Source organism: Haemaphysalis longicornis, unplaced genomic scaffold (assembly GCF_048455015.1).
Source record: "Haemaphysalis longicornis isolate Haplotype H1 unplaced genomic scaffold, Haemaphysalis longicornis Haplotype H1 scaffold_8, whole genome shotgun sequence".
Taxonomy (NCBI): Eukaryota; Metazoa; Arthropoda; class Arachnida; order Ixodida; family Ixodidae; genus Haemaphysalis; species Haemaphysalis longicornis.
In genome coordinates, this window is record NW_027526445.1 from 143,339,244 (window position 1) to 143,365,172 (window position 25,929).

Sequence of the window (25,929 nt, forward strand, 5' to 3'; positions counted from 1 at the left end):
TTCCCGCCACTACTGGCTTTGGTGGCTAGACCCGCTAGACCGTTGACGCCATAAAAAAGGTAATAATTTGCACTTTAATTCTTTCCTCGCAATACTTTAGTTGATTGTAAGTTTTTTTAGTTAGATATCAAACTTCTAGGCTGCTTTTACACAATAATTCTGCGTTTCATGCTTTATGAACGCAAACGACAACAACGAAAAAAAAACCCGAGAAGGTTGTGAGAGTGGTGAGAGCGTCGCCTATCGTCCTATCGGGGCGAGCGTTGTAAGCGTGCTCTCTGTTGTGGTTGCGGTCGTCTCCGGCGTCGATCTCGTTGATTCGGAACTGATTTGTGGCCTGATTTCGACAGCGTCGCAGCGGGGAAACATGTTTTTCGTCGTCCTGCGACGCTACTTGCCCTGATCAACCGAGTCGTCTGCGCTGTTAGTCGTGCCGTGCCCGCTTCATTCGTGCACCGAGTTCCCGAAGAACACTCGTCATGGCAGACGAGTGGAGTATCTACGTCTCGCTGGTTCCAGAGAATTCTTGCAAGTTCGAGCGGCACAAGCTGTCGAACCTCAAAGTCGACGACAAAGTGTCTGCGCTGCAGTCCAAAGTGGCCGAGCTGTTCGACAAGAAGATCGGCGATTTGGGTAAGCGCCGGGCATTGTTCGACCCGTTTCTGACCCCGCAGTTAGGTGACGACGCAATTCGATCTTTCGTTCTTGCTTTTCGCTCCCTCAATCTCTCCTGCCTCTCTCAGCTCATTTCTATTCCGCCGCGATCATAACGACCGCGTGTATTCTGGCGGACGACCACGGCCGCATTTTGCGCTTTAAATGGCCGTCTCGTCGCGAAGAGAGTTGCCGAGCGGTTCCCCGGGCCGTGACACCGTTTAGAACCTTTGGCCTTGAACTTGAACTCGCCGACAATGGCACCGGGATTTCACCGCTGTCTGACCTTTCCGGCAACACATTTTAAAGGGACAACGGTTTCGCTATGCTTCGCTAAGCCCTTTCGCGTTCGGCATAGTTATGCTTGTTGTGAACATGTCCAATGTTTGGAAAAGCTGGCACGAGAGTTCGTCGCTAGAGTTGGTTGGTTACGACGATTATAAGTCTCAATTAAATCCGTTGAGAGCATAATCGGAACTGATTGACACGACAAATCAAAATAGCGGTTCGCCGTCGATGTTGCGTCCGTATTAAACCACTTCCGCGTTCAACTAGCGTGGGCGCTAAGAATGGCTAGCGTTTAACTGCGCGGAATTGAGTCTTATTAGATTGGCGGTGATCTTTATTGATTATGCGCAGCATAAAGAAAAATTTGACATCATGGCGAAGCCATAGAAGGGGAAATGACACGACATTCAAGTCGGTCGCGACGTCTCTGACGGCGACGTTTTGGATGGGCGACTGGAGTGGTTGACTGTTTATCCTTGCCGAAAGATTATGTCAGCTGCTCTCTCTTACATATACGGCGTATTGAAGTGGGCCGAACCCAAGCGTTACCCTGCACGGAATTGAGAAAAAAGACGCACTATATATATGTCGCGGTCGCAAAGAAGTTTTCTCCCGAAGCGGTAAAACTGGCTGGCAATGACAAGGGAAGCGAACGAAACATCTGTTCATAACCGCAAAATACTGTTGCCGCTGCTTCCAGGTTCGTGCTGGTTATTGGTCAAAAATTCGAGGATTTTCGAGGCCCTGTGTATTAATCTTTTAAGGGCCACGCTGTCGGGGGAGAAATCGGTTTCCAGTTTTGAGGTGAACGTTGGGGCTTGAAATTATAATAAATTGTTGAAAAAGTGGGAACATTGCTGGAGCCAAAGTTGTAGGAAGGGTTCAGACCAGTCCCCTTTTCAAAATGATGGCTACAGTGGCATTTCATTCATGGACGATTTCTCATAACTGTTTGTTAGAGTTACACGAAAAGCACTTTCAGTGTGTTAGAGAATGGAAACTTTTACTTGCTAAGGTGCATCAGCCAAACAACAAACGCTTAACCAACAGCCTCGTGTTGCATTTTTTTTTTTTGCATATTTAAGCATGGAAGTTGTAGAAGTTGGGGGAATATTGAGAGTCTGTAAAAAAATTCAGGGCTCTCAAGGCCTTGGAAAAGAAGTTTTTCAAATTCTAGGGCTTTGAAGGACCCGCATGAACTTTGTTGCTTATTTCTTCGAAATAATGTTTGGCATCGCCAAAGTAGCGTTTTCCCCCACATTGCCGCAATGGCTGCTTGTGGCATGATCGGCCATGCTGCCAGAGCACTGCACCATCAAGTTTTGTCTCAAGCTATTTTGGAACGAAACAGAATTACTTGGAGCAGAGGACCCGTTTAAAGGTGCAACTAGGGGTTCCATGTATAGAACGTACGGCTAGTGCTCTTGTGCTTCTGTATGGGATTTTAAGCTGCGACTAAACACTTACACATATCGCTTGGTGACCAGGTGTGACAACCCACAGTAAGAAGTTATTGCAGTGCTATTCGTAAGGGCTATCAGCCTTATCTATGACGAGAAAATCTTTGTGGCCACATTTTGTCTTGTGCACTGCACTGTTAAGTGTGTCGTGTTTTTCTCCCTTTGGCTAAAGGGCCATGAAAATAAAACGCAATATTGTTCAGTTTCAAAGAAATTGAAATTCTAACTCACAAAGGCGCTTTTTAGCCGAAAAAGAAAAATGCAAGCGATATTCAGAAGTTTCAAATTTCGAACTACCGTGACTTATTATGGTGACGGAATATTGGCCAGAACTGAAAACATTGACCGCATATATGGTCACTTCGCTGCAAATGCTGTCGAAAGACGATAGTCTTCTCTTGTGCCACCTCCGCCGCATAAATGCCTCTTTCTCTCTCCTCCACCTTCTTCTCTTGCTCTTCCCCTCCCATCCAATACCCCTGTCACATGGCAAATCTAATGTCATTCAAAGTAAATGACATTAGCTGTTAGTGACATTCGGTTTGGCTGTGTGCGTCTACACATTGAAACAAATGTCATTTGATAGTGATTAACGAGCTGGCAAAAGTATAGTTCAAGTGCATCTAGAATATTTTCATACGTCGTAGTGTTTTAAAACAGAACAAATAATTCTTCTCTTAAAAAAGTAGGTATCACAAGCTGAGACAAGCCTGCAAAAAATCTGTATTGCTATGTGTCTGTATGGGGACAAGATTCCATTTTTTCTAAGTACTTCTTGTCTCTCTTTATTTGAAAAAACAATATGGAAGTTTACTGACGGTTTTTAGGAACAGTGTTCTTCGGTTTATGGCAGAACTTTTTTTGTCCAGTAACGCGCCACTTCTGTCGAGGCTACTCATTTGGCCGCGGAATGAGCTCCCAAAGCTCATTTAGCCAATAAATGCCATTCGCCTCGGATGTCATTCAGTATTCTCGTGTAGCGCCAAATTAATGACATTTGGAGTGAATGAGATTTGCTCTAAATGTCGTTGGATCTGCCGTGTGACAGGGGTATCGCTCCTCCCGTGATACGCACGGAGGTTTGGAAAAGTCAATTCAGTCTTCCCGCGTTCCACTGCTCGCGTCATCTTCTGGAACCTCTCGTTACTGGCGAACTTGGATACGCGGCCAGTGTCCATGCTCATGCGAGGTAATTCGTTATTTTTGGGTAAACACGTTGTTTTTAGTGCGCATTTTTCATTTGCCGTCACGAATATCAAGCGCACTTTTGTTTTCAATTAAAAGAACAGCGCGAGTACCAGTTGTGCTTAGATGTTCTGCCTCAAATATGGCTAATGTTTTCTTTGTGCAACAATGTTGATAAGTAAGAAATATGTTCCTAGATTTAGTTGTTTAGAAAGGTTTTTTAGACATCAACTTCTCGTTCAAGAATTCTTTTTATGTTTGGCCGGATGGTGGAATTGAGGGGCAGACACATAGACAGACCAAGATTTTTGGGTTGAAGTAGCCCATGAAAGTTTATCGTCTCTAAAAATAGTTCTTCAAAAACAAAATTCCGTAAGACCCCAACCCGTTGACCCCCGGATTCAGCCGATGGGCAACAGTGCGCAGCTAAGGCGTATAAGAACGGGCACGGCCCTTACGCCGAGTACGGCTCACTATTTCTTCGGCCGTGGAAACCCGCACAGCTCTCCAAACTGCCAGAAATGTGGTGCGCGACACGTATTGTGGGAATGTTCGGCACTCAGTGTTCTTAGAGAACGCTGATTAAAGACACTTGGCCCGCTACGACCGCCCGACTACGAACTTTGGGTCAATCCGCTTGGGACCCCACCTCACAGGAAGCACCTGCTAGACACTCTGTTGATTTTCATCAGAGAAGTCGGCGTTGAGGACTGCTTTTAACTGCCTTTTTTTCCCTGTTTTCCCCACTCCTTACTTACCGTTCCTTTTCCAACTCTTGACCGAGGCCTCCGGTCATGTCAAGGGGACTTCTCTCCCTCTTTTTTTTCTTTTCAATAAACATGTGTTGATTCATTCATTTAAAAATAGTTAAGTTAGCTGTTAATGCTTAACATTCAAGTGATGGGGTCTTACGGAACTAGAAGTGCCACTACAACCGGCCAGGTATGTTTCTTGGCACTTGCTCAGGTCAGTAGTCCCCCGTCACACAAACAAGATGCTGCAACATCTCAGAGATGTCTCCAGGAAGTGGCTGAGCAGTCGCTTTAAATGCCTGGGAAGTCTGAAATGAATTTGGTACCATTGTTATTGAACCAAAGCCGTCTTTTTAATGAACCAGACGTATTAAGCGCAGAGCTCTTAGAGGGCTTGCCTTGTCGTCGTAGCTCGCTCGCTGGACCCAAGTAGAGCCACACGGCGTTCTGTTGTCGCGGCGTCCCACAGAGGCGTCGAACGTGAAGCGGTTTATATACTAGCAGAGTCTTTCAATGTTTTACTGGTCACGAAACTTCGGCGCTCATTTCATATAGGGACCGCGCGCGCCGCTGCAGGCACCACCGCCGCACAAAGGTCATCCAGCCGCCGCGCGTGCGGCGTATTGGCCAGCTCTAGGCGTGCAAACGCTTGCTGCTTTTGGTGCCTGTGCGCTGAATAAGTGTGTTTTTTTTCGTAGTAGTTAGCGATGAATAGTCCAGTCATTGTGTATATCACCTGCCTTCAATGGGGTTTATTTTTCGAAGTAAATTACCGTTGACTTTGGCCGCAAACGGCAACGGCTTCTGTGTGCTCTGGCACAAGCGCTGCGCTGTCGTGTTTACGGATTTTTAAATCTCTATTGCTTCTTTTCGTGAAGCAAAGTTGTAATTACCACATATACGGTAGCTCCGTAGTCCCGGACTGCTGCGGTCCTATCGATAATACAACAAAAAGAAACTGAAAGAAACCAAGTACCCGTCGTTCAAACTACGCTTAATGAATCCGTTGATTGCTCTGGAATTCACAGAACGCTAAAAGAGATAGCCCAATAGTATTTTCATTTCGATTAGTGGGTACACACTTGAGAACATCTAAACACGCTGCAGAAACGCGAAGGATCAAAACACGAAGAGATATATGTTGCACCATGTGTCTTTTTGCATCCACGCTTTGCAATACTTGAAAAAACAGGAAGTGAAAAAAGAACAATAAAACTGATTTTAACACACGCAACAAAAAATTTCAATGTTACGAAGGAAGACAAACGAGCATGGTTCAGCGTACAAAAATTTATTTTTTCGCGCTGCGATGTGCAGCACACGGAGAAAACAGAATATTTCCACGTAGCCAAGAACGAAGCAAAGCTTCTCTGAACGCAGCGAGCTAGCGATCTCCTGCACTACAAAAGACTAGAATGAAACACAAACGTCGAAGAAGCAGACCGCAGTGTGACGTGCACAGATGATGTTGCGTGGCGTTTGCTATGCATGCATTGCTCTCGGAACGTTATTAATTTCAGATCCATAGAAATGGGATGAGAACATTGTCGAAGAAACAAAAAATCAAGTTAGCGACAAGGTGGCGCCCTTTCCATATCAAACAATATTGCCTGACGGGACGTACGACAAACAGAGCACGCTGCTGAGCACGAGGTCGCGGGTTCGATTCCCGGCCGCGGTGGCCGCTTTTCTGATGGAGGCGAAAAGCAAAAATGCCCGTGTGTACGAGATTTCGGCGCACGATAAAGATCCCCAGGTGGTCAAAATTAATCCGGAGCCCTCCACTACGGCGCGCCTCATCGCCTGCATTGCGTCGGCGCGTTAAACCCTACCATCAATCGACAAACAGAGCAAATGGGCGCTCCCGTTGAAACGCCAGATAAGAAACCGGAATCGGTCATGCGTGGTTACAAAACAAAGAAAACGAACCTTAAGGGATAATTCGCGGAAATATGAAAAGTAAAAGCACAAGGACGTACCAAAGCTTTTTTTTTTACACGCGAGCCTGAGCGCAAAGTAATACAAGTTTCCAAACAGGTAATGGAGCACCGCTACAACCTGACTGATATGACAAAAATCCGGCTTTAAGTTAGCCTTGTACAATTCTAGCTCCACGATGCTCTCAAAATGGTACATTGCTTTTTCCATTGTCACACACAGTGCATTTCCACACACTGTCGCACACTTATAATCGAAGCTGAAATCTCCCGTTGCTTGCCTTGGAATGGCGCGCCTCCAATTCTCACGCAGCTGCCCGTCGCTCGGTCAACAGAACAAGGAAACATTTTCTGTGGTATCGTTGTACAAGGAACGACATCCCGGGACGCAACACATGTTCGGCATCGTCGTTGCACTACTTAAGTCGCATCACAAGAGCGCGATATGCACGGGACATTTTTTTTCCCGCACAAAACAAACACAACTCGCCGCAGCTCTGCCGTTCGAGCCAGCGCAACGCCGCCCAAGGAGTGACCTCAGTGAGAGGGTGGCGCCACCGCGCGGCGGCCAAACGCAGCATATGAAGCTCTCCCATTGAGTTAAGGAGCAGTTTCGTGACCAGTAAAGCATTGAAAGACTCTGATACTAGTCATAAGCGTTCGAAACTCGGGAACCGCTGGCGCTTGTCCTACATCTGCCCATTGTTTAGCGCAGAGAAAACTGCAGGTACATTTGAGGCAAAATATATGTAACTAACTGGCAGCGCCCGTTGGGAACACTCAGGTTCATTTTTACGATAGTAAGCGAAAAAAAGTGGCAGTGCAACGCTGGCACATGCGGGAGGAAAAGCAAGCACAACTCCCGCTGGTGCAGTTTCAGGCAGGGGGTGCGCGAGAACTGCGAAGGCGGGAAATTTGAATCGCATTGGGTGGTAGTAGTGAGCGGATAACGGCGCTACAGCCCATTATGGCGAATCGCTGCTCTGCACTTCCGACCGCTTTCACATTGAGTGGAACGGATTTGATTTTTTTGTCTTCATGGCCACTTTAGGAACACAAAGCTGGTCTCGGCAAGCTGTTGCCTTTGGGCCAGTATTCATATTTCTTTGCGACCCCGGCGTTATCCAAAAGGGATCACTGTCATTTTCTCATCATTTTTGAGAAGTGCATTGTGCATTCTTTAACAGAGCCTGGTTGGGCATTCGTAGTCAACGCATACTACCGCATGCTCTCGTGTTTCAGGGCCATCTTCGGAGTTGGGTTTCACAGAGCCTCTGGCTATGTTTCTTGGAGAGAGAGCGTTGTGCTGGTGAGCACGAGAACGCAGGTTTGATTCTTGGCTGTGGCGGCCGTTTTTCTGATAGAGGCGGTAAAGCGGAAACGCCCGTGCGTACGAGATTTAGGCGCACTTTAAAGATCCCCGGGGGGGTCGGAATTAATCCGGAGCCCTCCACTACGGCGCACCTCATCACCTGGGTTGTGTCAGTGCGTTAAACCCTCGAATCAGTCAATGTTTGTTGGAGACACGGCACGGGTGGCATGTAGCCTCGATGGGGCCGGCACAAACCCTCACACTAGATTGGCTGAGACCGTTTTACCGGTCTCAGTCATCAAACTGTCATCAAACGGTACTCTGTAAAAAGCCTGCTGTAAGCTTCCTCTGCATGCAATTTTAATTCGCTTCTAAAAATTACCTAAATGCTCTTTTCGAAATCGGGACCTATCGCTAGCGCCACTAAGCATGACGTCAGTCAATTGCCAGCATAACAAAGTTTGTGACGTCATACAACGTTAGCGACTCGAGCGACGTCAACGTGAACTCCAGTTACCACAGTTTGTTTGGTCGCTTGGTCGTATCAGACACACTATGCTGACACGACGACGACGTGACGCTGACGAGTCGAACTATCGGCCAACTGCCAAATTGCCAGACCGCGTTGTCACACTACGCCGACGGCGACACAAACACGTCGGCCGATGGAAAGTCGCCGTAGTGTGACTGACTCGCCGACCGAAGACGCCAACGAAACCGGCCGACTGACTGGTCGCCCGAGGCGTCGTCGGGAATCGACCAAGAAGCGAAAACTGCGCCCCGACAACATTCGTGCCGCAATGAACGCGGCTCTATTTTGTTAGTTTCTGGAGTGTAATAAACTCAGTAAGTTCCATGAAGCCCATACAACTCAACACTAGCGCTAATGCGATCCGTATTTTGGCGTGCGACGCTTCGGCCGTGCTCTTCGGCGACGCCGCTACCCCGGAAGGCGTGTGCGATCGGCTCGCCTCTATAAAATATAAGGTCAGTTTCTTGCAGAAGAAGAGTTACGTAGGGTAATTTGGGTAATAAGAGAGCAGTATCGGCAAAGGTTTTTAACGTAAAACCAAAGTACGGCAAGCACTATCCCTTCAGTGCAAAATCGTAGTCGCAGCCGGGCACACTTATTTTTGCGAGCGCTTTCGCAAAAGAGCAGAGTGGATGGCGATAAGCTGTTGCGGGGGCTTCGCGGAACCTTGCTGCGCAAGCGCTATTTAAGAAATTTGAGTTTACAAGTCAGGAATTCTGTAGACTAGCTAGTAAACACCGACGTACGACTCCAAGGATGGGCCTCCATCTAGTACACCGGCTATATCGCAGTGCCAAACAGTTCGTTCAGTGGCTCAGTGGTCTCGCACTTTGCGCCTGCCCGGTCAACGTTGCTGGTTCGATTCGCGGCGGGAGCAACTTTTTTTTTTTTAGCGTTTTTTTTTTTTAGCATTTTCATGGTTTGCATATCCATGGTTTTCATTTGTCTGCATCCGAGGATGCAGACAAAGAATCTGTGTCGGAGCTGTCGCGGCTTGACGTGACGAGTCGACGTGTTTACTTCCGTGGTGAAGCACGTATGTGGGGGAGCAGACACCGCAGTAAAGTCGCAACGTACCGCAGCGCCGCATGGTAGACACATGGGGCAGAGCGCCCTCGCAGCACTGTGACGTCACTGCTTGAATCGGCGCCCAGAAACCGAAACCGAATCCTGTTCACATGAATCGTGCGATAGTATTTTTTTTTACTCAGAATATGTGCATGTGAGAGCATGTATCATGCTTTCTAATGAAATGTAAAACGTTTGCAACAAAGAATGCACAAGCAACAAATTTGGTGGCACAACACCTTTAAGATAGAAATGGAAGGGTTGCAACGGGGAAACCTTGAGGCTACATCAGTTTGACAGAGTGTTTGCACTGCTGCCCTCTTTGGTAATAGTGAATCAGATGAAGTTGCATACAGAAAGAAAGAGCCTTGAAACGCTTGATCACTTATCGTCTTCCGCATTAAATTTCTCGCCCTCCATTGTCTGTGTTTTTTTTTTTTTTTTTCCCTCGCAGAACTGGTTTTCCTGGGCAAAGTGCTGAAGGAGGACGACACCCTGGAGGCCTGTGGAATCAAGAGCGGAATGACGGTGTTTGCCTACCCGCATCACGAACTCGGTGAGCGTGTTTTCCCCGCTCCTGTTTTCCTACATGCTATCTAGGCGATCCACAAAGAACGGGGGACTTGTTACAGACGTCTGCGTGCTTCGTAGCAGCCATTCATATTCTGCTTATTGCTACGGTTAGTTACTTACCTTGGTGTCCACAATCTCGTTATTCACTGCTACTTATACCACTGGTTGCTTGTTTTTTTGTTGAAGAACAGCATATGACTATGGGCTGAGTTCATGACAGTCCTGTTGTGGAGGTTGGTTCCCACTCGTTTATTTCGCATACCTATTCGCCAATACCGTCTTCACCTGTGAAAGTCCCATTTCAAAGGAGTTGATTTGTAAAAATAGCAGCCTACGATAGAATTTACACTGGAATGAAAACTGAGAGAATTTATTCAAAATTTTCAAATAGTGCTATTTTGTTCGAACACAAATCGCATATGGCTTTAACTTGCTTCGATATGTGAAAGTTTCAAATACTCGCACACTTTTACAAATCAATCACTGCCTTCACAGAGGTGCACCTGTCTGGTGAGACCTGTAAAAGATGCAACAGGGAAAAGATGGTGAACTGGTGGGAAACGCAAGACGAGGGCTCACTTCGTGTTTCTTGTCAGTCTACTAGGTTTTTCTTGTGCTGTTAGAAGGTCTCGTCATGCTTATGTGCCAATTAACCTAGCTTGCCATTCTTCTGCTGCACTTGTCTTTTTAAAAGTGTTCGTAATGCCATGTCAAAGTCTGCTAATTTTTGGCAAATTTGGTGCATCGTCGGAACGGATGTACACCCTGATCGACTTGCAGCATTTTATTTCGAGGATGTCACCTGTTGTATCAAGTGTTCATGCTATTTGTCGCAGCCGGCACTGACTCCTGCGTTCTCTCCCCTCTCCCCTTGTGTTCTCCAGTGAAGGCCACCTGCACCCTGGACATGCAGGACATCCCGGTGATAGCCTTCGGCACCGCCCTCGTCAATCCTGCTTTTCGGACGGTGGTCAGTATTCGCCACAATCGCTTCCCTCGGGTGTGCTTACCAACACTTCTGCTTGCCAGGTCGTGTCCAGCGGTCACTTGTTTCTCGAATGTCTGGGACTTGCACAGCATGAACGCGAGTATTCTCAGTGATGCTTAGTCTGCAGCATTTATCTTTTCCCCCATTTTATTTTTTTTGTGTGTGTGTGTTTCGCGGAATTATGAGTACTGCGGGGAGTCCAAGTTATCTCGCAAGAAGGTTCGCTGTATTGCAGGCACTCAAGTTTCTCAGAAACACGCAAAGGACTGGCAGGTACCAACAAAGAAAAAAAGGCTTTGCACCTTTTATTTGGGGCCTTTCTTTTTATGGTTTCAAAATGTCGAAGTTGGGGTCGAGAGTTAAATTTTGGCGTTATTTTGGCACTACTTGCAGACGAGAAAATCGGGTTTCTACTAGTCTTTCAGAATCTTGGAGTGTTATTTTTATTACCGAGAAGAACAATCACTGGCGACTGGAAGTAATGTTGTGTTTTTAGAAACACACACAAAAGAACTTTGACAAAGCTCATTCCCAGCGCTTATAGAATTGGTAATGAAATCAAGATGCCGTCTTGGTGAGCAGTTCAAGCAGGTTGTCACCTCAGGCATGCTGTAACTGAAGAACTGCGCGAACCTGTAATTAAGAATGATGTCAGCAGCCATTTCCTTGAATGGCCAGTCTGAATGCTGGCTTAATTAATACCCCTGCTACACTGGGGTCTAAATGTCATTTGAACCAAATTTCATTTGGCTCAAATGCCAAGTTGTGCTGCACTAGGTTTTTAAATGCCATTTGGCTCAAATGACATTTGAGCCAAATGAGCACCGAGAGAGACATTTAAGATTTCAAATGCCATTTCCAGCACTGTCGGACGTAGCGTCTTCGATCGGCAATAAAAAATATAATACTTCCGTACGTAAAACAAACAAAATGTTGTTGTTTGTGAAACTTTGTTCACTGTTTATTTACTTAAAATACGAAATCAACATATTTAATTTTCATACTCTCAAAACCAGTGGGTCAGTTGCAAAAAACACAAACAAAAACAACGCAAGACAGCCATATTTAGAGTCAAAACTGGTGTCTCTTCTAATTTGATATCATTTTACTGCCTCGGACTGCTCGTAAGTTTGGCTGTTGTATTAGTGTACGAAAACGGAACGGGGCAACAACAGCGCCACTACAGCACAGCGAACAGTTGTGAAAGCTTTCAAATGCCATCGAAATTGTAGTGTAGCACGGTGGATTCTGAATGGCATTTGAAGCAACCCATTCGAGTCAAATGACATTTGGTTCAAATGACATTTGGACCCCAGTGTAGCAGGGGTATAAGTAGCTCTCGGCATTGTTTACGCTTTCGGTGATCTGTTTTGTACATCCACTCGTGAAAAATCGCTACTGTGCAGAGTTGCAAATAATACTGGGGTGATATTTTTCGGCATATTTACGATGGCTCCGATGCCGTGTCGGTTCAGTGCCTTCTTCATGCTACAGTTTCATGTTGCGGCCATAAATTTTACATTTTTGGGGGAGAAAGGAATGGACTGTAGCATTTTGTGACACCCTCTTTCCTATTCCCCTCACCCTCCTTTTGTTCAGCTGCAAAGCCTCAAAGATCCGGATGTTTTGGAGAATGTGATGGCTGCAACTCCTGCCCTGGCTGATGATCCAGTCGCCGTCGGTAATGTGTCTTTGACTCTTGGCTTGGCTTTGGATAGCGAGGTGCATTAGGAAAGAAATGAGAAATTTTAGGGGGAGTTTAGTTCTTGACTGAAAACCTGCCGAAAAAGCTTCTCAGTAATTTGACGTCAGTGAAAGCAATTCTTGCACGATTGGTCTAACTGCTAGCGTTGCGTTGCGTGTAAGAAAAAGCTTTGGAAGCGAGTCGCTACACCGTGTTAACCGGTCACATTGCGATCTATGGGCCACTGGTTCGATGCAAACTGTAGACATTATTTTGTTGTGTTCGTGGAGTCTCATTCGAACCATTTTCCCGGCAAAACTGTTCCTTGTGCAGCCCCCCCCCCCTTCTTTGTAAAATTGGTGCGGTATTTGACGTGTTCAGTTTCTGAGAGGTGTTTGAAAGGGTATTGGGACACTAATATGAAGTGTCACGTATGTGATTGCTTTTTATTTCGTGTTAAATACGAAAGGAGATGTGGCAGTAGCGCCACTCTTTTTCTATCTGCCAATCAAATCTCATAGCTCATTGCCACTGCAACAGTTGCTGGGATCATATATTGTTTAATTTTGGGATGATGTAATTGAGTGGGCTTACTATCAGTCAGAGGTGGCCCTTCGCTCTTCTGCCCCCACTCCCATCCCGATTTGACTGCAGCGAATTACCGTAGGGTTTTTGTTTGCTTTCCGTGGTGGAGGTGGCATTTAATTGTGCACGTTTAATAAGGAGGAGGCACACAACACCACATGACATAAAGACTTCCTGGAACTCCACAGACAACATATTTCACCTCACTCATCATGCTTTTTATGTGATGATCCCACGTTTTCCATTAAGTGTGTTTTTAGATATTTATCAGAAGTTAGATTTTTCACACTTAATTTCTTATCATGCGTAGTCACAACCTGGCTTTAGTATACACCAGGTATCTTTGTTTTCTCTTGTTCCATTTAAGTTAACTGTTCAATTTCAGTTGCATTTGAGTTTAGTTATTGCACCACTCGGTTGAAGTAGTCATTTTTTTTTTCTTTCACTCTTGCACTGCCAGTGGTCATCGTCAAGATTCACGACCGTGCGTTCATAACTGCACAACCGTGTTGTGCTCTCAAAAGAGCCAGAGAATTGTGGGCAGCGACCTCTGTGGTAGACGGTTCAGTTTTGAGCTGTTCAGCCATGGTGAAGTCTCCCGTCTGAGTACACCGAGGCTGCTATACTCGGTGACAACTTAAGAACGGCACCGGAAGTTGCCGCTGTGCCTTATCACCGTAGCCGGATGTTTCTCCGCGCGGCGCGAGTAGGGCGTTACTGGGAATATTTTGAACATGGCGTGAGCCGTTCCCGTGATTTTTTGGACTCAATATGCTTATAAACGACTCCAGTGACGACAAACAAACTGCGCGAGACAAGGCAGACGATGTCACGCATTCATAGCAAACCCCTTTCAAAACACGCGCGCACTGACGTCACGGGTCCGGTGCTTTGGCGGAGTGATACACTACATGAGGTGGTGCTGTTCTTGAGTTGTAACTGAGTATAGCTAAACCTTAGCGTGGAATTGCATTGCTGAGAGGCATTTCTCTGTTGTAAAACTTCCAGGTGCCAAAATATTTTTCCGAAGGAGGTAAAGGAGAGAGGCACGTGCGTATCTCTGAAGGAGGGTGGACAGAGGCAAGCTGTCTTTTACATCTTTTCAACCAAATATTTTGGCACCTGGAAGTCTTATCACGGAATACCAACTAGCTCGTCCCCACACATTGTTGTCATACATCACTGTCGTCCTTGGTCCCAAGCACTTAAAGGCCAACTGCACTCAAAATTTCGACCTCTTGAAAACCCCATTTCCGTATAGTCTGCTGAAAAAGAAAGCAAGATGCAAAATACAACAGCTGAAATAGGCGCGTGGGCGCTGCAAGCGGTGAGCGAAAATTGGCGATTTTGGAACCGAAATTGAGGAGAGCACGGCCATGAAGTGATGTTGCAGTTGTCCAGCAAGCGGCCAGACGGTCAGCAGCTCGGGAGCAAGCCTGCGCACAAGCTCTATGCACGCACAGGGTAGCAAATGGGTGAAGCGTGCGCAGCAGAGCTCGACCGGTTCTCCAGATGCGTGGCTGGCCAGAGGAATAAACCCCCGTCTGCTGGAACGTCACAGGCGCGTCATGGCTGTTTGCGCGATCCACCGGCAGGTGCAGCGTGGTCTGCGGTGGAGCTTTTTTGAACGCTTCTGACTGATTAACGAGGCGTTTCACGGGGTACCACCTGTGCCCCAGCTGATTAGGGGTACTTACTGCGCATTAAAAATAAATTTGGTCGAGGGGAAATTGGAGTGCAGTTGGCCTTTAACGCTCTGCTCACAGGCTCACTTGTGTCCCCACCCGCCGGGGTGGTTCAGTGGCTAAGGCGTTGCGCTGCTGAGCACGAGGTCGCGAGTTCGATTCCCGGCCGCGGCGGTCGCTTTTCTGATGGAGGCGAAAAGCAAAAACTCCTGTGTGTACGAGATTTCGGCGCACGTCAAAGATCCCCAGGTAGTCAAAATTAATCCGGAGCCCTCCACTACGGCGCGCCTTATCGCCTGCGTTGTGTCGGCGCGTTTTAAACCCTATAATCAATCAATCATCAATCACTTGACTTGTGTCCCCGTTGTTTTTGCTTGCCTCAGGCATTCTCCAAGACCCGGAGCTGATGACCCTGCTGGCGAACCCGACCTTCCTGCGCAAGTGAGTGGGGGGCATTTCGGTGACACCTCCTTTTGTTTGGCGACTTAGTTCGTGCGAGGTTTAGCGAAGCAATGACTGGGACGGGGACCCAGGCAGGAAGGGCACCTTCGTTTCACTTGGTTTTGTGTAGCTGCTTCGTTGGTATGTGCCAGGGTGATTTGGGATGGGTGGCTGCAGGAAATAAGCTGCACTCAGCTGTTTTAAGACTTCTTGAGGAATAGGGCAGTACCAAACCTGTCTTTTTTTCTTTCCCCACCCAATAAGGTGCAACAACCACACAACGTGTTTAGAGAACTGGTTGGCCTGGTCTTGCTTATGAAAATTTGTGTTCATTGGTCATCTAGACGGCTGTGCCGTAATAATTCAATTCCTACAGTGCGTGGGAGGGTAGCTGTTTGCAGGTCTGGGACAGTTCATGATAAAGGTAATAAATTGGAACATCACTGTAAGGACACTTCATGGAGCGCACGTAGCCAGTGTGCATAATTATGTCTCTGCGAACATAAGTGTGCTCTGTTGTTCACCTTGCACCAGTAATTTTTGTCGCACAATGCGCCACCTTGTGCATAGTTATCGTCATCATCACCACCAGCCTATCTACGCCCACTGCAGGGCACAGGCCTCTCCCATTAATCTCCAACTACCCCGGTCCTGTGCTAACTGCGACCAATTTATCCCCACAGACTTCTTGATCTCATCTGCCCACCTTACTTTCTGCCTCCCCCTGCCACGCTTGCCTTATCTTGCCTTCGCATTACATACCCTGCCCACGTCCATTTCTTCTTAATTTCTACTAATACGTCCATAACACACGTTTGTTCCCTTACCTACTTTGCTCTCTTCCTGTCCCTTAAAGGGACACTGAAGTGATATGTAAACATTGCGGGATTACTAGCGCAAATTGTAGTTCGGAGTCCCCAGGCCATGTTTCGACCACTCTAGGCGCGTTTATGCGATTTTATTTAGTAGAAAAACTAATTCGAAAATGCTGTCCTCCTCTCTTTACGCTCACCCATTTTCTGTGGCGTTTTCGTGTGACGTCAGGAGGGGATGAGCTGGCAATTGGCTGCGCTACTGCACGGCTACTGCGCTACTCCGCGCTACTGCACGGAGGGCGGCGAGGGTCGTCTGCTTTTGTACTACCCAGAGGCATCGGCCACTAGGGGCGCTGCATGTCGCTTAAACTCCAGCGCAGTAGGCCTATACTAGTATTAACTCTATGCCTATACTGATGTCACCTTTTTTTTGGGCCGCAACGTTCATTGCTCCACCAACTAGTTCACAGAATGCGCGCAGGCTGGCACTGGCGCACTAGCGAGTTCTCGTTGGCGTGCTGTTGCCATAAGCACCGACTTCTTGCGGGCAGTGGGCACAGGCCAGAATCAACAGACCCTTGGCCTGGTGTGAACACGCTTTTTACGATACAGGCATGAGTGAGGTAAGCTCCAAAAATGGGGGAAAAGCGCATGACATTTGGGCGTCTGTGGGTACGCGGAGGTCGTTCATGCACTGCGTAGGTCTCGGCTACTGAATGCTACGACTACAAGCCGTCCTGGGAGGCTTATCTTGTGCATTTTAGAGCCGACAACATGGCAGAAGCGCGGTACGATGATTACTGAGATATTGAGAATGCCCATCCAACAACGCCATTTGTTATGTTTTACAGAACCGAAACCGAAACTTGTGTGATTGCTAACCTTGGGCATCGTCCAATCACGGCGCCCCTCCTCCCAACGTCACAGCCTTAGTTGGTGCGGCCGCCGCAAACCGCGCATGGTAGTTTTTGGTAGTTTTTCTTCTTTCGCGCTTTGTAAAATAATTACCGATTTGTCAACCAGATAAACGATGAAAAGTGTGCTAATTTGAGCCAGTCTACGCAGTGCAAGCAAAAACGGGAGCTTGACAAATTCACTTCAGTGTCCCTTTAATGTTACACCTATCATCTTCCACTCCATTGCCCGCTGAGTCGTTCTCAATTTAAGTTGAACCCTCTTAATGAGCCTCCAAGTTTCTGCCCCGTAGGTGGGTACTGATAAGATGCAGCTGTTATACACTTTCTTCTTCAGGGACAATGGTAGGCTGCTATTCATTATCTGAGCATGTCTGCCGTATGCACTCCACCCCATTCTGATCCTTCTAATTATCTCTGCCTCATGGTTGGGATCCGGGCTCACAACTTGGCCTAAGTAGATATATTCGCTTACCATTTCCACTGCTTCGCCACCTATCTCAAGCTGCAGTGCTGTCCCGAGGTTATTGATCATTACTTTCATAGTTATTACTTTCATAACTTTCATAGTGCATAGTTATGTGGCAGCGGAAAAAGCGTTTCTTGCATGTCAGTGGTTGTGTTGTTTTGTCTCCCAGTCGTTTCTCTTTTCGCACACCACGTGAAGTCGACTCGTTAGAAAACACAATCTTCAAGCCGGAAGAACCGTATGGGACCGTCGTGTTCATTGTTCGTGATCTGCACTGTACTTGGCGTAGGCTTGCACTCTATCCCGTTGTGTGCGTGTGACACCCATTCTCGGCTGCACACCAGGTGTGCTTGCATGGGCAAACGAGCACCCTTTATCTTCACATGTTGAGTGTTCTTTAAAAGGGACAGCGAGGCACTTTTTATCACGACTGAATGTGACAGCGCAATAAACGACCAATGACACCGAAGAAATTCACAAGACGGGCACTGTGTCCCTCTTCTTCTGTGTCCCTCATCGTTTATTGCGCTGTCACATTCCATCGTGAGTACGTACCAACTCGCCCAACTTTCCATTTTGTTGCACTTTTTATCAGGCAATGCGTGGCCGGCAGAGCTGAGTAATTGAAGACTGGGACCTAGAGGATTCCCCCTTCATGCCTTGTAGTGGGCAGTAACAATTGAAAGGGGAAAGGGATGTGAGGGAGTTCTGAAAATGCGCGGTGTCACCATGGTCTGCCACTTCCTCCCCCCGGTGCCGCCCCCCAGGATGGCGGACAGCCACCCGGCCCTGGTGGAAGCGGCCGTGCAGATTGCGGTGTCCTTCCACGAGGAAGGCGCGGCGTCCGGTCGCGCGGCTTCGCCGCCCCACGAGGTGTCCTACTCGCTCGAGGCCCTCAGCGACGACGACGACATGGAGGGGCCCGCCGACCAGGCAAGTGGGGGGCGGAGGAGGGGAAGGGAGGGGCACTCTTGCACGGGGGGGGGGGGCTGGCGTCTCCTTGCTGGTGGGCCGATGCGGCTTTTAATGCTTCCACGGTGAATCGGCCCAATGCATTCAACTTGTTCAGTCCAAAGATAACCGACTCCCATTTCTTGTTTTCGCCCTCATGCTTGTTTAAAGGAGCCATGAAGACAGAATACAAGTTGTGTTTATTATAAAGACTGCTTAGTCCCGATAACAACGATGCCAATATCATCGCAATCTTCGAACAAATAACGGAGATATTAAAGAAAACGTGTGAAGCAGTCGTGACCCCCTAGCCAATTTCCCGCAACTTTTCTAGGACGTCACGGAACCTTGTTTGTGCGATTGGCGGCCCCGTAACTGACCTGTCACGACGACACATGTCTGGACGTCTGTAATGGGGCCTCTAGTTCCATTTGACCGCATCACTTGAATGCTAACGTGCCGTTAACGCACTGAAAATCATGTTTTTTTGTTGGCCCGTATGACGTCATTCTTGCTCATAACACATCACTGTGGCACGCAATTTGAAAGTTTTTAAATACTTCTTGCTTTTTTTTCGTTAAAAAAACATCTATTGTGGCTGTAATGGAACTGAGTGAGATACTGAATCCTAGTTCTTTCAAATTAAACGAAGTTGTGTTTTCTCTTCATGGCTCCTTTAAAGGGGCTGTGAAACGAAAATACAAGATGGTGACCCTTGGTCACCTTGGTGACCCGCTCAGGTTTATTCCAGCCATGAAAGTCTTTTTCTTTTAAGTTTTTCTTTTAACCGGAAAACTGCAAAAATTACAGGCAAACTTTTGAATTTTGCGCTACATGTCAGAAGGGATGCAATAGGGAGTTTACAAAAGCATAATTATCACTCTGTTATCTGTACTTCACTATTTAAGCCATTTGATATAACAGAACTAGATGCCCTTTCACAATCGCACTGTCCTCTTTTCTTGGAGGGGGCTTTGGCTGGCGGCCAACAGTAGCAGAAGCAAGTTTCTGTGAGTTTCTGTGACATAACCATAAAGCGTGCGATGCGAAAAGCAAAAACTTCCGTGTGTTTGAGATTTCGGCATGCTCTATAAAGATCCCCAGGTGGTCAAAATTAATCTGGAGTCGTCCACTACGACACGCTTCATCACCTTTGCAGTTTCGACGCGTTAAACCTCACAATCAATCAGTCAGAAAGTTTGTGACAGTCGCCACTGTTTCATCTTCTTCTTGTAGGTCGTTTGTTTGAAGTTTGCCATAAGATTGGCATTGGTGTTATTGGCACTAAGAAGTTTGGAAGTGTTCTTAGTGGAAGAGCCGTAATCTGAATATTCCAGAGGATTTTACATTGGCCCATTCCAAACAGTGTAGCAATCTGTGTGCGCACTCAAATTCCACTCATATTGCCTTGTATGTCCACAGAAAAGAACGTGGTTGTTGGAAGAGTGCCCTGTTTAGTAGTGTTCATAAGCATTGGCATTGTATTGGAGCAAGGCATTCGTGACACTGAATTTGAGAGAATGAAGCAAGTTGAAAAAGTGTCGGAGCATTTGCAACCACGCACAAGTTGCGCTATGGTTCTGCACAAGCTGCCTGAGTGGGATCGAGGGGAAAGGTGAATAGGCTTGCAAGAAATGAAAAAATCACGTTGATTCTACTTTATAAAATGTGGCACTCAGGCTACAAAAATTGCAGATTGGTGTAATAATGCTTACAGGTGCAAAGCCACTGTCTTAAGGGGACGTGCTCCTCCAAACAACTTTTTTTTTAATAATGAAGTTAGGAGGCTGAAATTTTCACAGCTTGTAGAGATTGAGCTCCTCTGGTCATATATGTAATCATATTTTGAATAGCTGCTCCGGATAAAATGTTACACAGCATGACTTTCAGAAAAATGGCTTTTTTGTGCACACTTTTTTTTATAGTAAAAATTTTTTCGGAAATTTTTAAAATAGCCTAGGTGGTTCCTTATGAACTGCAGAGTGCACAAATCTACCTGAAAAAGCCTCATCATCATTTTCCTCACCATGAAAAAAAAATGACTGGTAGTGTGCCTTTTTTTGTTCTGTATATTTTTGTTTTATGACCGTCAGAAATATCTAAGGACACAAATTGCATAATGAACAAGATTTGTGCACTCTACGTGTTATAATGAACATCTGTGCAAAATTTCATCCTGATACGACAACTTTAAGTGGGAAAATAAGTGTGCACAAACTCAGAAAACGGACAAAAACAACAAGCTGAGAAAAACGCAATTGAAAGTTTATTTCTTTGGCAGATTCAGAAATTCTTGCTCAAACAACATGAAACTTGGTGGGGATACAGTCTGAAATGTCCACATTGAGGTACTAAAACTAGAATGCTCCTGCTGCATAAGTTGCACCCTCACGGTTTTTGCTGGGGTAGTCCTTGGTATGGGACCGTTTCACCAGGCTGCGGCAATGGGGCTAGCCTTAGCAGTCAGCTTCGCACACATCTGCCTGATCCTCCGCTGGTCACTTGCATTGCTTAGTCTGACCAGTTCTTCTGAAGAGAAGATTCCCAGTTCTTGGAGAACTTGCTCAAAACTAGTGTGGCCCCTGTTGAACCACAACCTCGCGAGGGCAGTGGCAGTCTCCACTACAGTGAACTGCAGGTTGTACGATAGCGTCCTGTGCCAGATGCGCAGTGCTGCTTCCGTCTCCATGGCATGGGATGAGCAGTCAACATTTTTTTCACACACAAGAGGCATGAAAGGCTTGCCACACTTCCTCCTCTTGCTCATCAAGCTTTTGGTGGCGGCTACGTACAAGTAGTTTGACAGCACCCCAAAATCCAGGCACAGACCAGTGTCAAGAGAAATGGCAGTGCCAACACTGTTGTGGCTCGTGTCTTTGCTTCTGCCAAGTACCATCAAAAATCACACTGAGGTCAGTCTGACCAGCTTGCAACGCAGTTACTTGCCTTGCTTCAGCAAGGTTGTCAGAGACGCCTTTTGTGGCCGCAACATGAACTTTCTTGGCAGTGTTGTAGAACGTCTTTTGATGCTGTGGTTTTGGTAGACCAAGAATGGCACAAAACCTGCACAGCTGATCGTGTCCGATGCCAACCGCGCGTGCAGCGAGTACTGTTTTCACATTGACGGCGAAACTATCACGGGGACTTCCCCTGCAGAGTTCCGGTTTGCGGCCTCCGCGACCGACGGCGGCAGCGCGCTGCGACGAGTAAACAGAAGAAATCACTCCCGCAGCCACTCCCGCAGGGCACTTCTTATTTTTGCACTTCAGTTCCAGTACCGATGCGAGGCCCTTCCGCTTGTTCGCAACCTCAACTACGACGAGTTCGCACTTCCCGCACGTCGCGCACACGGTGCCACTCAAGGTCAGTCAGAGCGCCGACTTCACAGATAACTGCACCGCTCCCGTGGCTGGCTGTCTCCTCACCTTGGAAGGCTGCCGACTTCTTCTCCGATGCGCTTATAAAGCCGATATCTTCGCTGATAAAATCAGCTCCGCCTGGTAGAGCCGCGCTTGCAACGCTTGAAGGCCCGGCGCCGTTAGGCCTCACGGTGCCGGTCGTGCCGGCATTGGCCGTGGTCATCACAATGCTGCGCCGCTTGCGCTTTCCTTTGTACCGGCATGAAGTACGCTGCTTCCGGCGTCAAAAGTCGCGCTTCTCCTCACCGTTCACGATTAAAAACACACGATAAGGAAATAGAAAAGATAGCGCGAAGTAGCGAACGGAACGATGCGGGCGATGGCGGCGATGGCGGCTCACAAGCGGCAAGAGCCAATGGCGGTCCCGCTTTCGCGTCACGTGATTTAAATGCCCAGTGGGAGCTCGCAAAACAAGCGGGAAGAAACATTTTTTTTATTTTTTTTACGCGGAGATACGAAGCTGGCGAGCGGCTCAATCGAGAGAAGGAGGCTTGATCTACCTCTCTCAAGTGACCGAAATGGCGGCGAGCCACGCTGCCGTGCGGAATAAATTCTCAAACCTGGCCGAAATTTGGCTTGATTGCGCGATTTCTTGGGTCACCGCGAGTCATTCAGACACATTTTTCACTAAGTTCTCGTTCGTATTTCGTTTTCATTTTTTTACCCATGAAAGAAGGATAGTCAAAGATGCTAACGCAAGGGAAAACAAAAAATCGGTATATTTCGAAAAAATTGCGTTTTTTCGACCCGCGTGTCCCCTTAAATTAGGGAACGAGCTCTTGTGGAAGGTGACGTACTTCGAACTAGTGAAAGAAGGGTTAGTTTAGGCTGGATGTGTTAAGTGAAGGAAAGTCAACAGGTGGAATACGTCAGTTGCGAAATGGCTGCGAGACTCTGTGGGTGGGTGAGAAAAAGTCAAGGTCAGAGGATTGGTTCAGCTGGTCACCATTAAGGGGATGACAATGCTGACGGCATCTTCCTCCGTCTTTCTTTCGTCGCTTCCACAGGGCACGCCGGGTGGCAGCGGCATGTTCTCGCCGAACCGGATCACACCCGCCCAGCTGGCCGCTGCCCTGGCCGCGGCCGCAGCCAATCCGGCCGGCTCCGGCTCGTCCTCGCCGCCGCCGGCCACGGGCAGTCCCCTGGTCCCTCCGTCTCCGCGGCTGCACGCCCCGCCCTCCACCCCCCGGAACCCCATCACCCACGAGATGCTCAACAGCGCCGTCCAGACCGCCCTGGGCTTGGCGGTGCCGGGAAACCCGGCCACGGCCTCTTCGCCGTCGGTGAGCCTTCGCAGCAACAGCGTGAACCACGGATATACAGTTGAGAATATACAGCAAGAATATACAGTTGAACCCCGTTATAAGAGATGTGGATGTAAGAGACAATCGGGTATAAGAGGCACGATTCACCCACATGGATGGCCGTCCTATTTTTCGCGTTAACTTGACCTCTTTTATAACAGACATCGGATGTAGAAGACAGTTGGTTATAAAAGACAAGTTATTCTTGATGTTTGGTCAACAATCTCGCCCATAACAGGCATTTTAACTTTAGATGTGGTGTCACCACTCCCTAACTGCAGTTGCATCGTCCGTTGTGGAATCAAAGGGGGTGACTAATGCCCGCAGTTGCTATTTATGATAGCTTTAGCAAACACGCAGTGGTTCAGCCAGCTATGAAAGGAGGACGAAAAGCCCTGCCAATAGAAATGCAATGTACAGAAGTGGTTGAAGCTTACTGCCATGCGTACGAGTGCAACCACGCATGCGGGCTTCTGCGGGGGGGGGGGGGGGGAAAAATGTCAAGAATACCGGGAGTTTTGAACTGCTAATACAGTTGCCGCGTCACGCACTGTGTCAAATCCGCGTTGCGCACTGTTGTAAAATTAGCTCAAAATTTGATTTCTCAACGAAATTTGTTCGTTATATCCCGTAACAGGGAAATTTTACCTCGTTAAAACGAGGTTTTAAATACATTGGTTTCTATGGGGACTTTCAAGGGGTATTACGATTTGCTCGTTATATCCATTATTTCGTTATAGCCCGTCTCGTTATAACGAGGTTTAACTGTATTTCTCTTTTTGCGCTCTCTTCCCAGTTATGGTGAAATAGCAGTTTGCCCAAGCTTCCACCCTTACGACCATTTGCTGCTTGGATCCTCGTACCTTTTAAAAAAGAGCTTGCTCAGGGAGCGTAAGGTGTAAACAGTACTTGGGTGTGTGTTGATCGAATGACTGTCGCTTGTTTGAATGCTCCAAGTGGACGAGAAAATGCCCACTGCAACATCAGTGAGCCTAGTGTTGACGCATGTGTTGTAGTGGAACTAATGCCTGTGGAGAAACAATATTTCACATCAATTGTTGAGAGTTTATGCACAGCTCTGTTCATGCGTTGCTGCAAGCCTTTTGAGCGTTTGTGTTAAGGGGTCACAAGGCCTTTGAAAACCAAAAAAATACCGTATTTACTCGCGTAATCCTCGCACTCGCGTAATCCTCGCACCCCTAATGTGAGCCACCAAAACTTGGATTTTTTAGTTCCTCGCATAATCCTCGCACCCCCCACTTTGCAGCGGCGAAAGTTGCCTGCTCGCGAAACCCGCATGGTGCACGTGCTCTCCAACGCGCGCCCTCCGCCGCCGCCTTTCCGTTCGCCGGGGAGCGCCGTGTATCCAAGGCCATCCAGGCGCCCTAACAACCTGCATGGCTACTCCCTAACAGGCCTCCATGCTAACAGGCGCCATAACACGCTACTATCACTGTCCTTGAGCCGGTTTCGCGCATGTTTCGCGTGCGCGCAGCAAGACGGTGTTCGCGCAGCCCGCTGTCGTGTCGTCGTGTCGCCGTCGTGGTCCCGTCGTTGAGCGGCAGCAGTCAGTCAGTCACTCGCGTCAGTGGTGGATAGCTCGCTGCCATTTTGAGAACTTTTTGATCTCTTTGTTTTGTGCTTGGTGCCGCTTTGCCATGGGGAAGAACGCCAGCTACACTGATCGAACACGGCAACCGTGCCGCAGGCAGGCACTTCGGCGTCACCGACTTCAACGTGCGTTACTGGAGTAGGGCACGCACATACGACGACGAGATAGGGCGCGCGCCAGATAGCAAAGGCGGCAATTTCATGATCGCTGATCGACGGGAGACTGTTTACGTTGTAAATAATAAAATAAAAAGAAATAGCGGCTGTTGGCAACAATGAGCTTACATATACAAAAAACGACTGCTACATTTAGCGGGATTGGCATAAGGCAAATTGGCAACACTGTGCACCAAATTTTTTTTTCCCCGCATAATTCTCGCACCCCTAACTTTGCATTGACTTTTCCGAAAAAAAAGTGCGAGGATTATGCGAGTAAATACGGTAGTTTGTCAACAACCTCCGTCACTTGCTCTTGCAACATGGTTTTTCAAAATTCACACCTGCAGCTCTGGCTTGCTTGAACCTTTTGAAAGTGGCCTCATCAAGTTACACGTGCAATGCCCCGCAGGCTTGTTTGCACCTGACGCCGAAGATCCTGGTGTTTCTTGAATTTTGCTTCTTGTGGAGTTAAGAGTAGGCAGCGTTAGCCCCTACTCCTTCGCTATGCAATCCTTCCTTCCTCTTGGGTTTCTGTCCACCTTGCGTACAGTGGCTAGCTTTTGTTCCAGCGAAAGTGCTGTCTGCTTTCTCAACGCCATGGATGGAAACAAGAGCTCGCTTCTACTGCACACTAGTTTCTGCATAGGCCCACGAATGGGAGGGAGGGCCATTGTAAATTCATAGTACAAAGGGGCCTAAGTGCAGTAGCACAGCTAACCTAAGCTGCGCAACCATAAGCACAACTGAAACAGTCGCTTACAAAAATGATGATTGTAGTATGGCGTGGCCATACATCCCCTGCAGTTTTTCTCCTGTTGCAGCAATACACCACTTCTTCGTGTGGCTCATCTCATAGTCAAGTCAAGCCAATCCACGTGAAAAGCCAACATGGCCGCCAGTGCTCGTCGCTCAGGCAGGCTTGCGGCGCCAGTTTTGGACGTACAGCCGAACCGGGATATATCGAAACCTAAGGGGATTATAAAAATACTAGTTCGATATATTGATAATTCGAAATGCAAAATATGCCGGTCTGAAGATTATCTGATAGCTCTGCACGTCACTGAGAGCTTTCCAAGATTGTGAACAAGTGATAGCTTACTGATTTGTTCCTCAAAGCACACAGAAATCTCTAACCACAGCGTG

General features: G+C 47.6%; 1 protein-coding gene across 1 annotated transcript in view; it reads left to right on the forward strand.

The window, feature by feature from the left end:
- The first annotated feature begins 227 nt into the window (after nt 1-227).
- LOC144149855 (ubiquitin-like protein 7) overlaps nt 228-25,929 on the forward strand; it is a 34,524-nt gene continuing 8,822 nt past the window's right edge. The window contains exons 1-7 of the mRNA XM_077681566.1: nt 228-633; nt 9,643-9,744; nt 10,646-10,731; nt 12,349-12,430; nt 15,087-15,144; nt 18,110-18,275; nt 22,720-22,995. Of these exons, the coding sequence (XP_077537692.1) occupies nt 480-633; nt 9,643-9,744; nt 10,646-10,731; nt 12,349-12,430; nt 15,087-15,144; nt 18,110-18,275; nt 22,720-22,995 (924 nt within the window). The 5' untranslated portion in view covers nt 228-479. The remainder of the gene's footprint in view (nt 634-9,642; nt 9,745-10,645; nt 10,732-12,348; nt 12,431-15,086; nt 15,145-18,109; nt 18,276-22,719; nt 22,996-25,929) is intronic.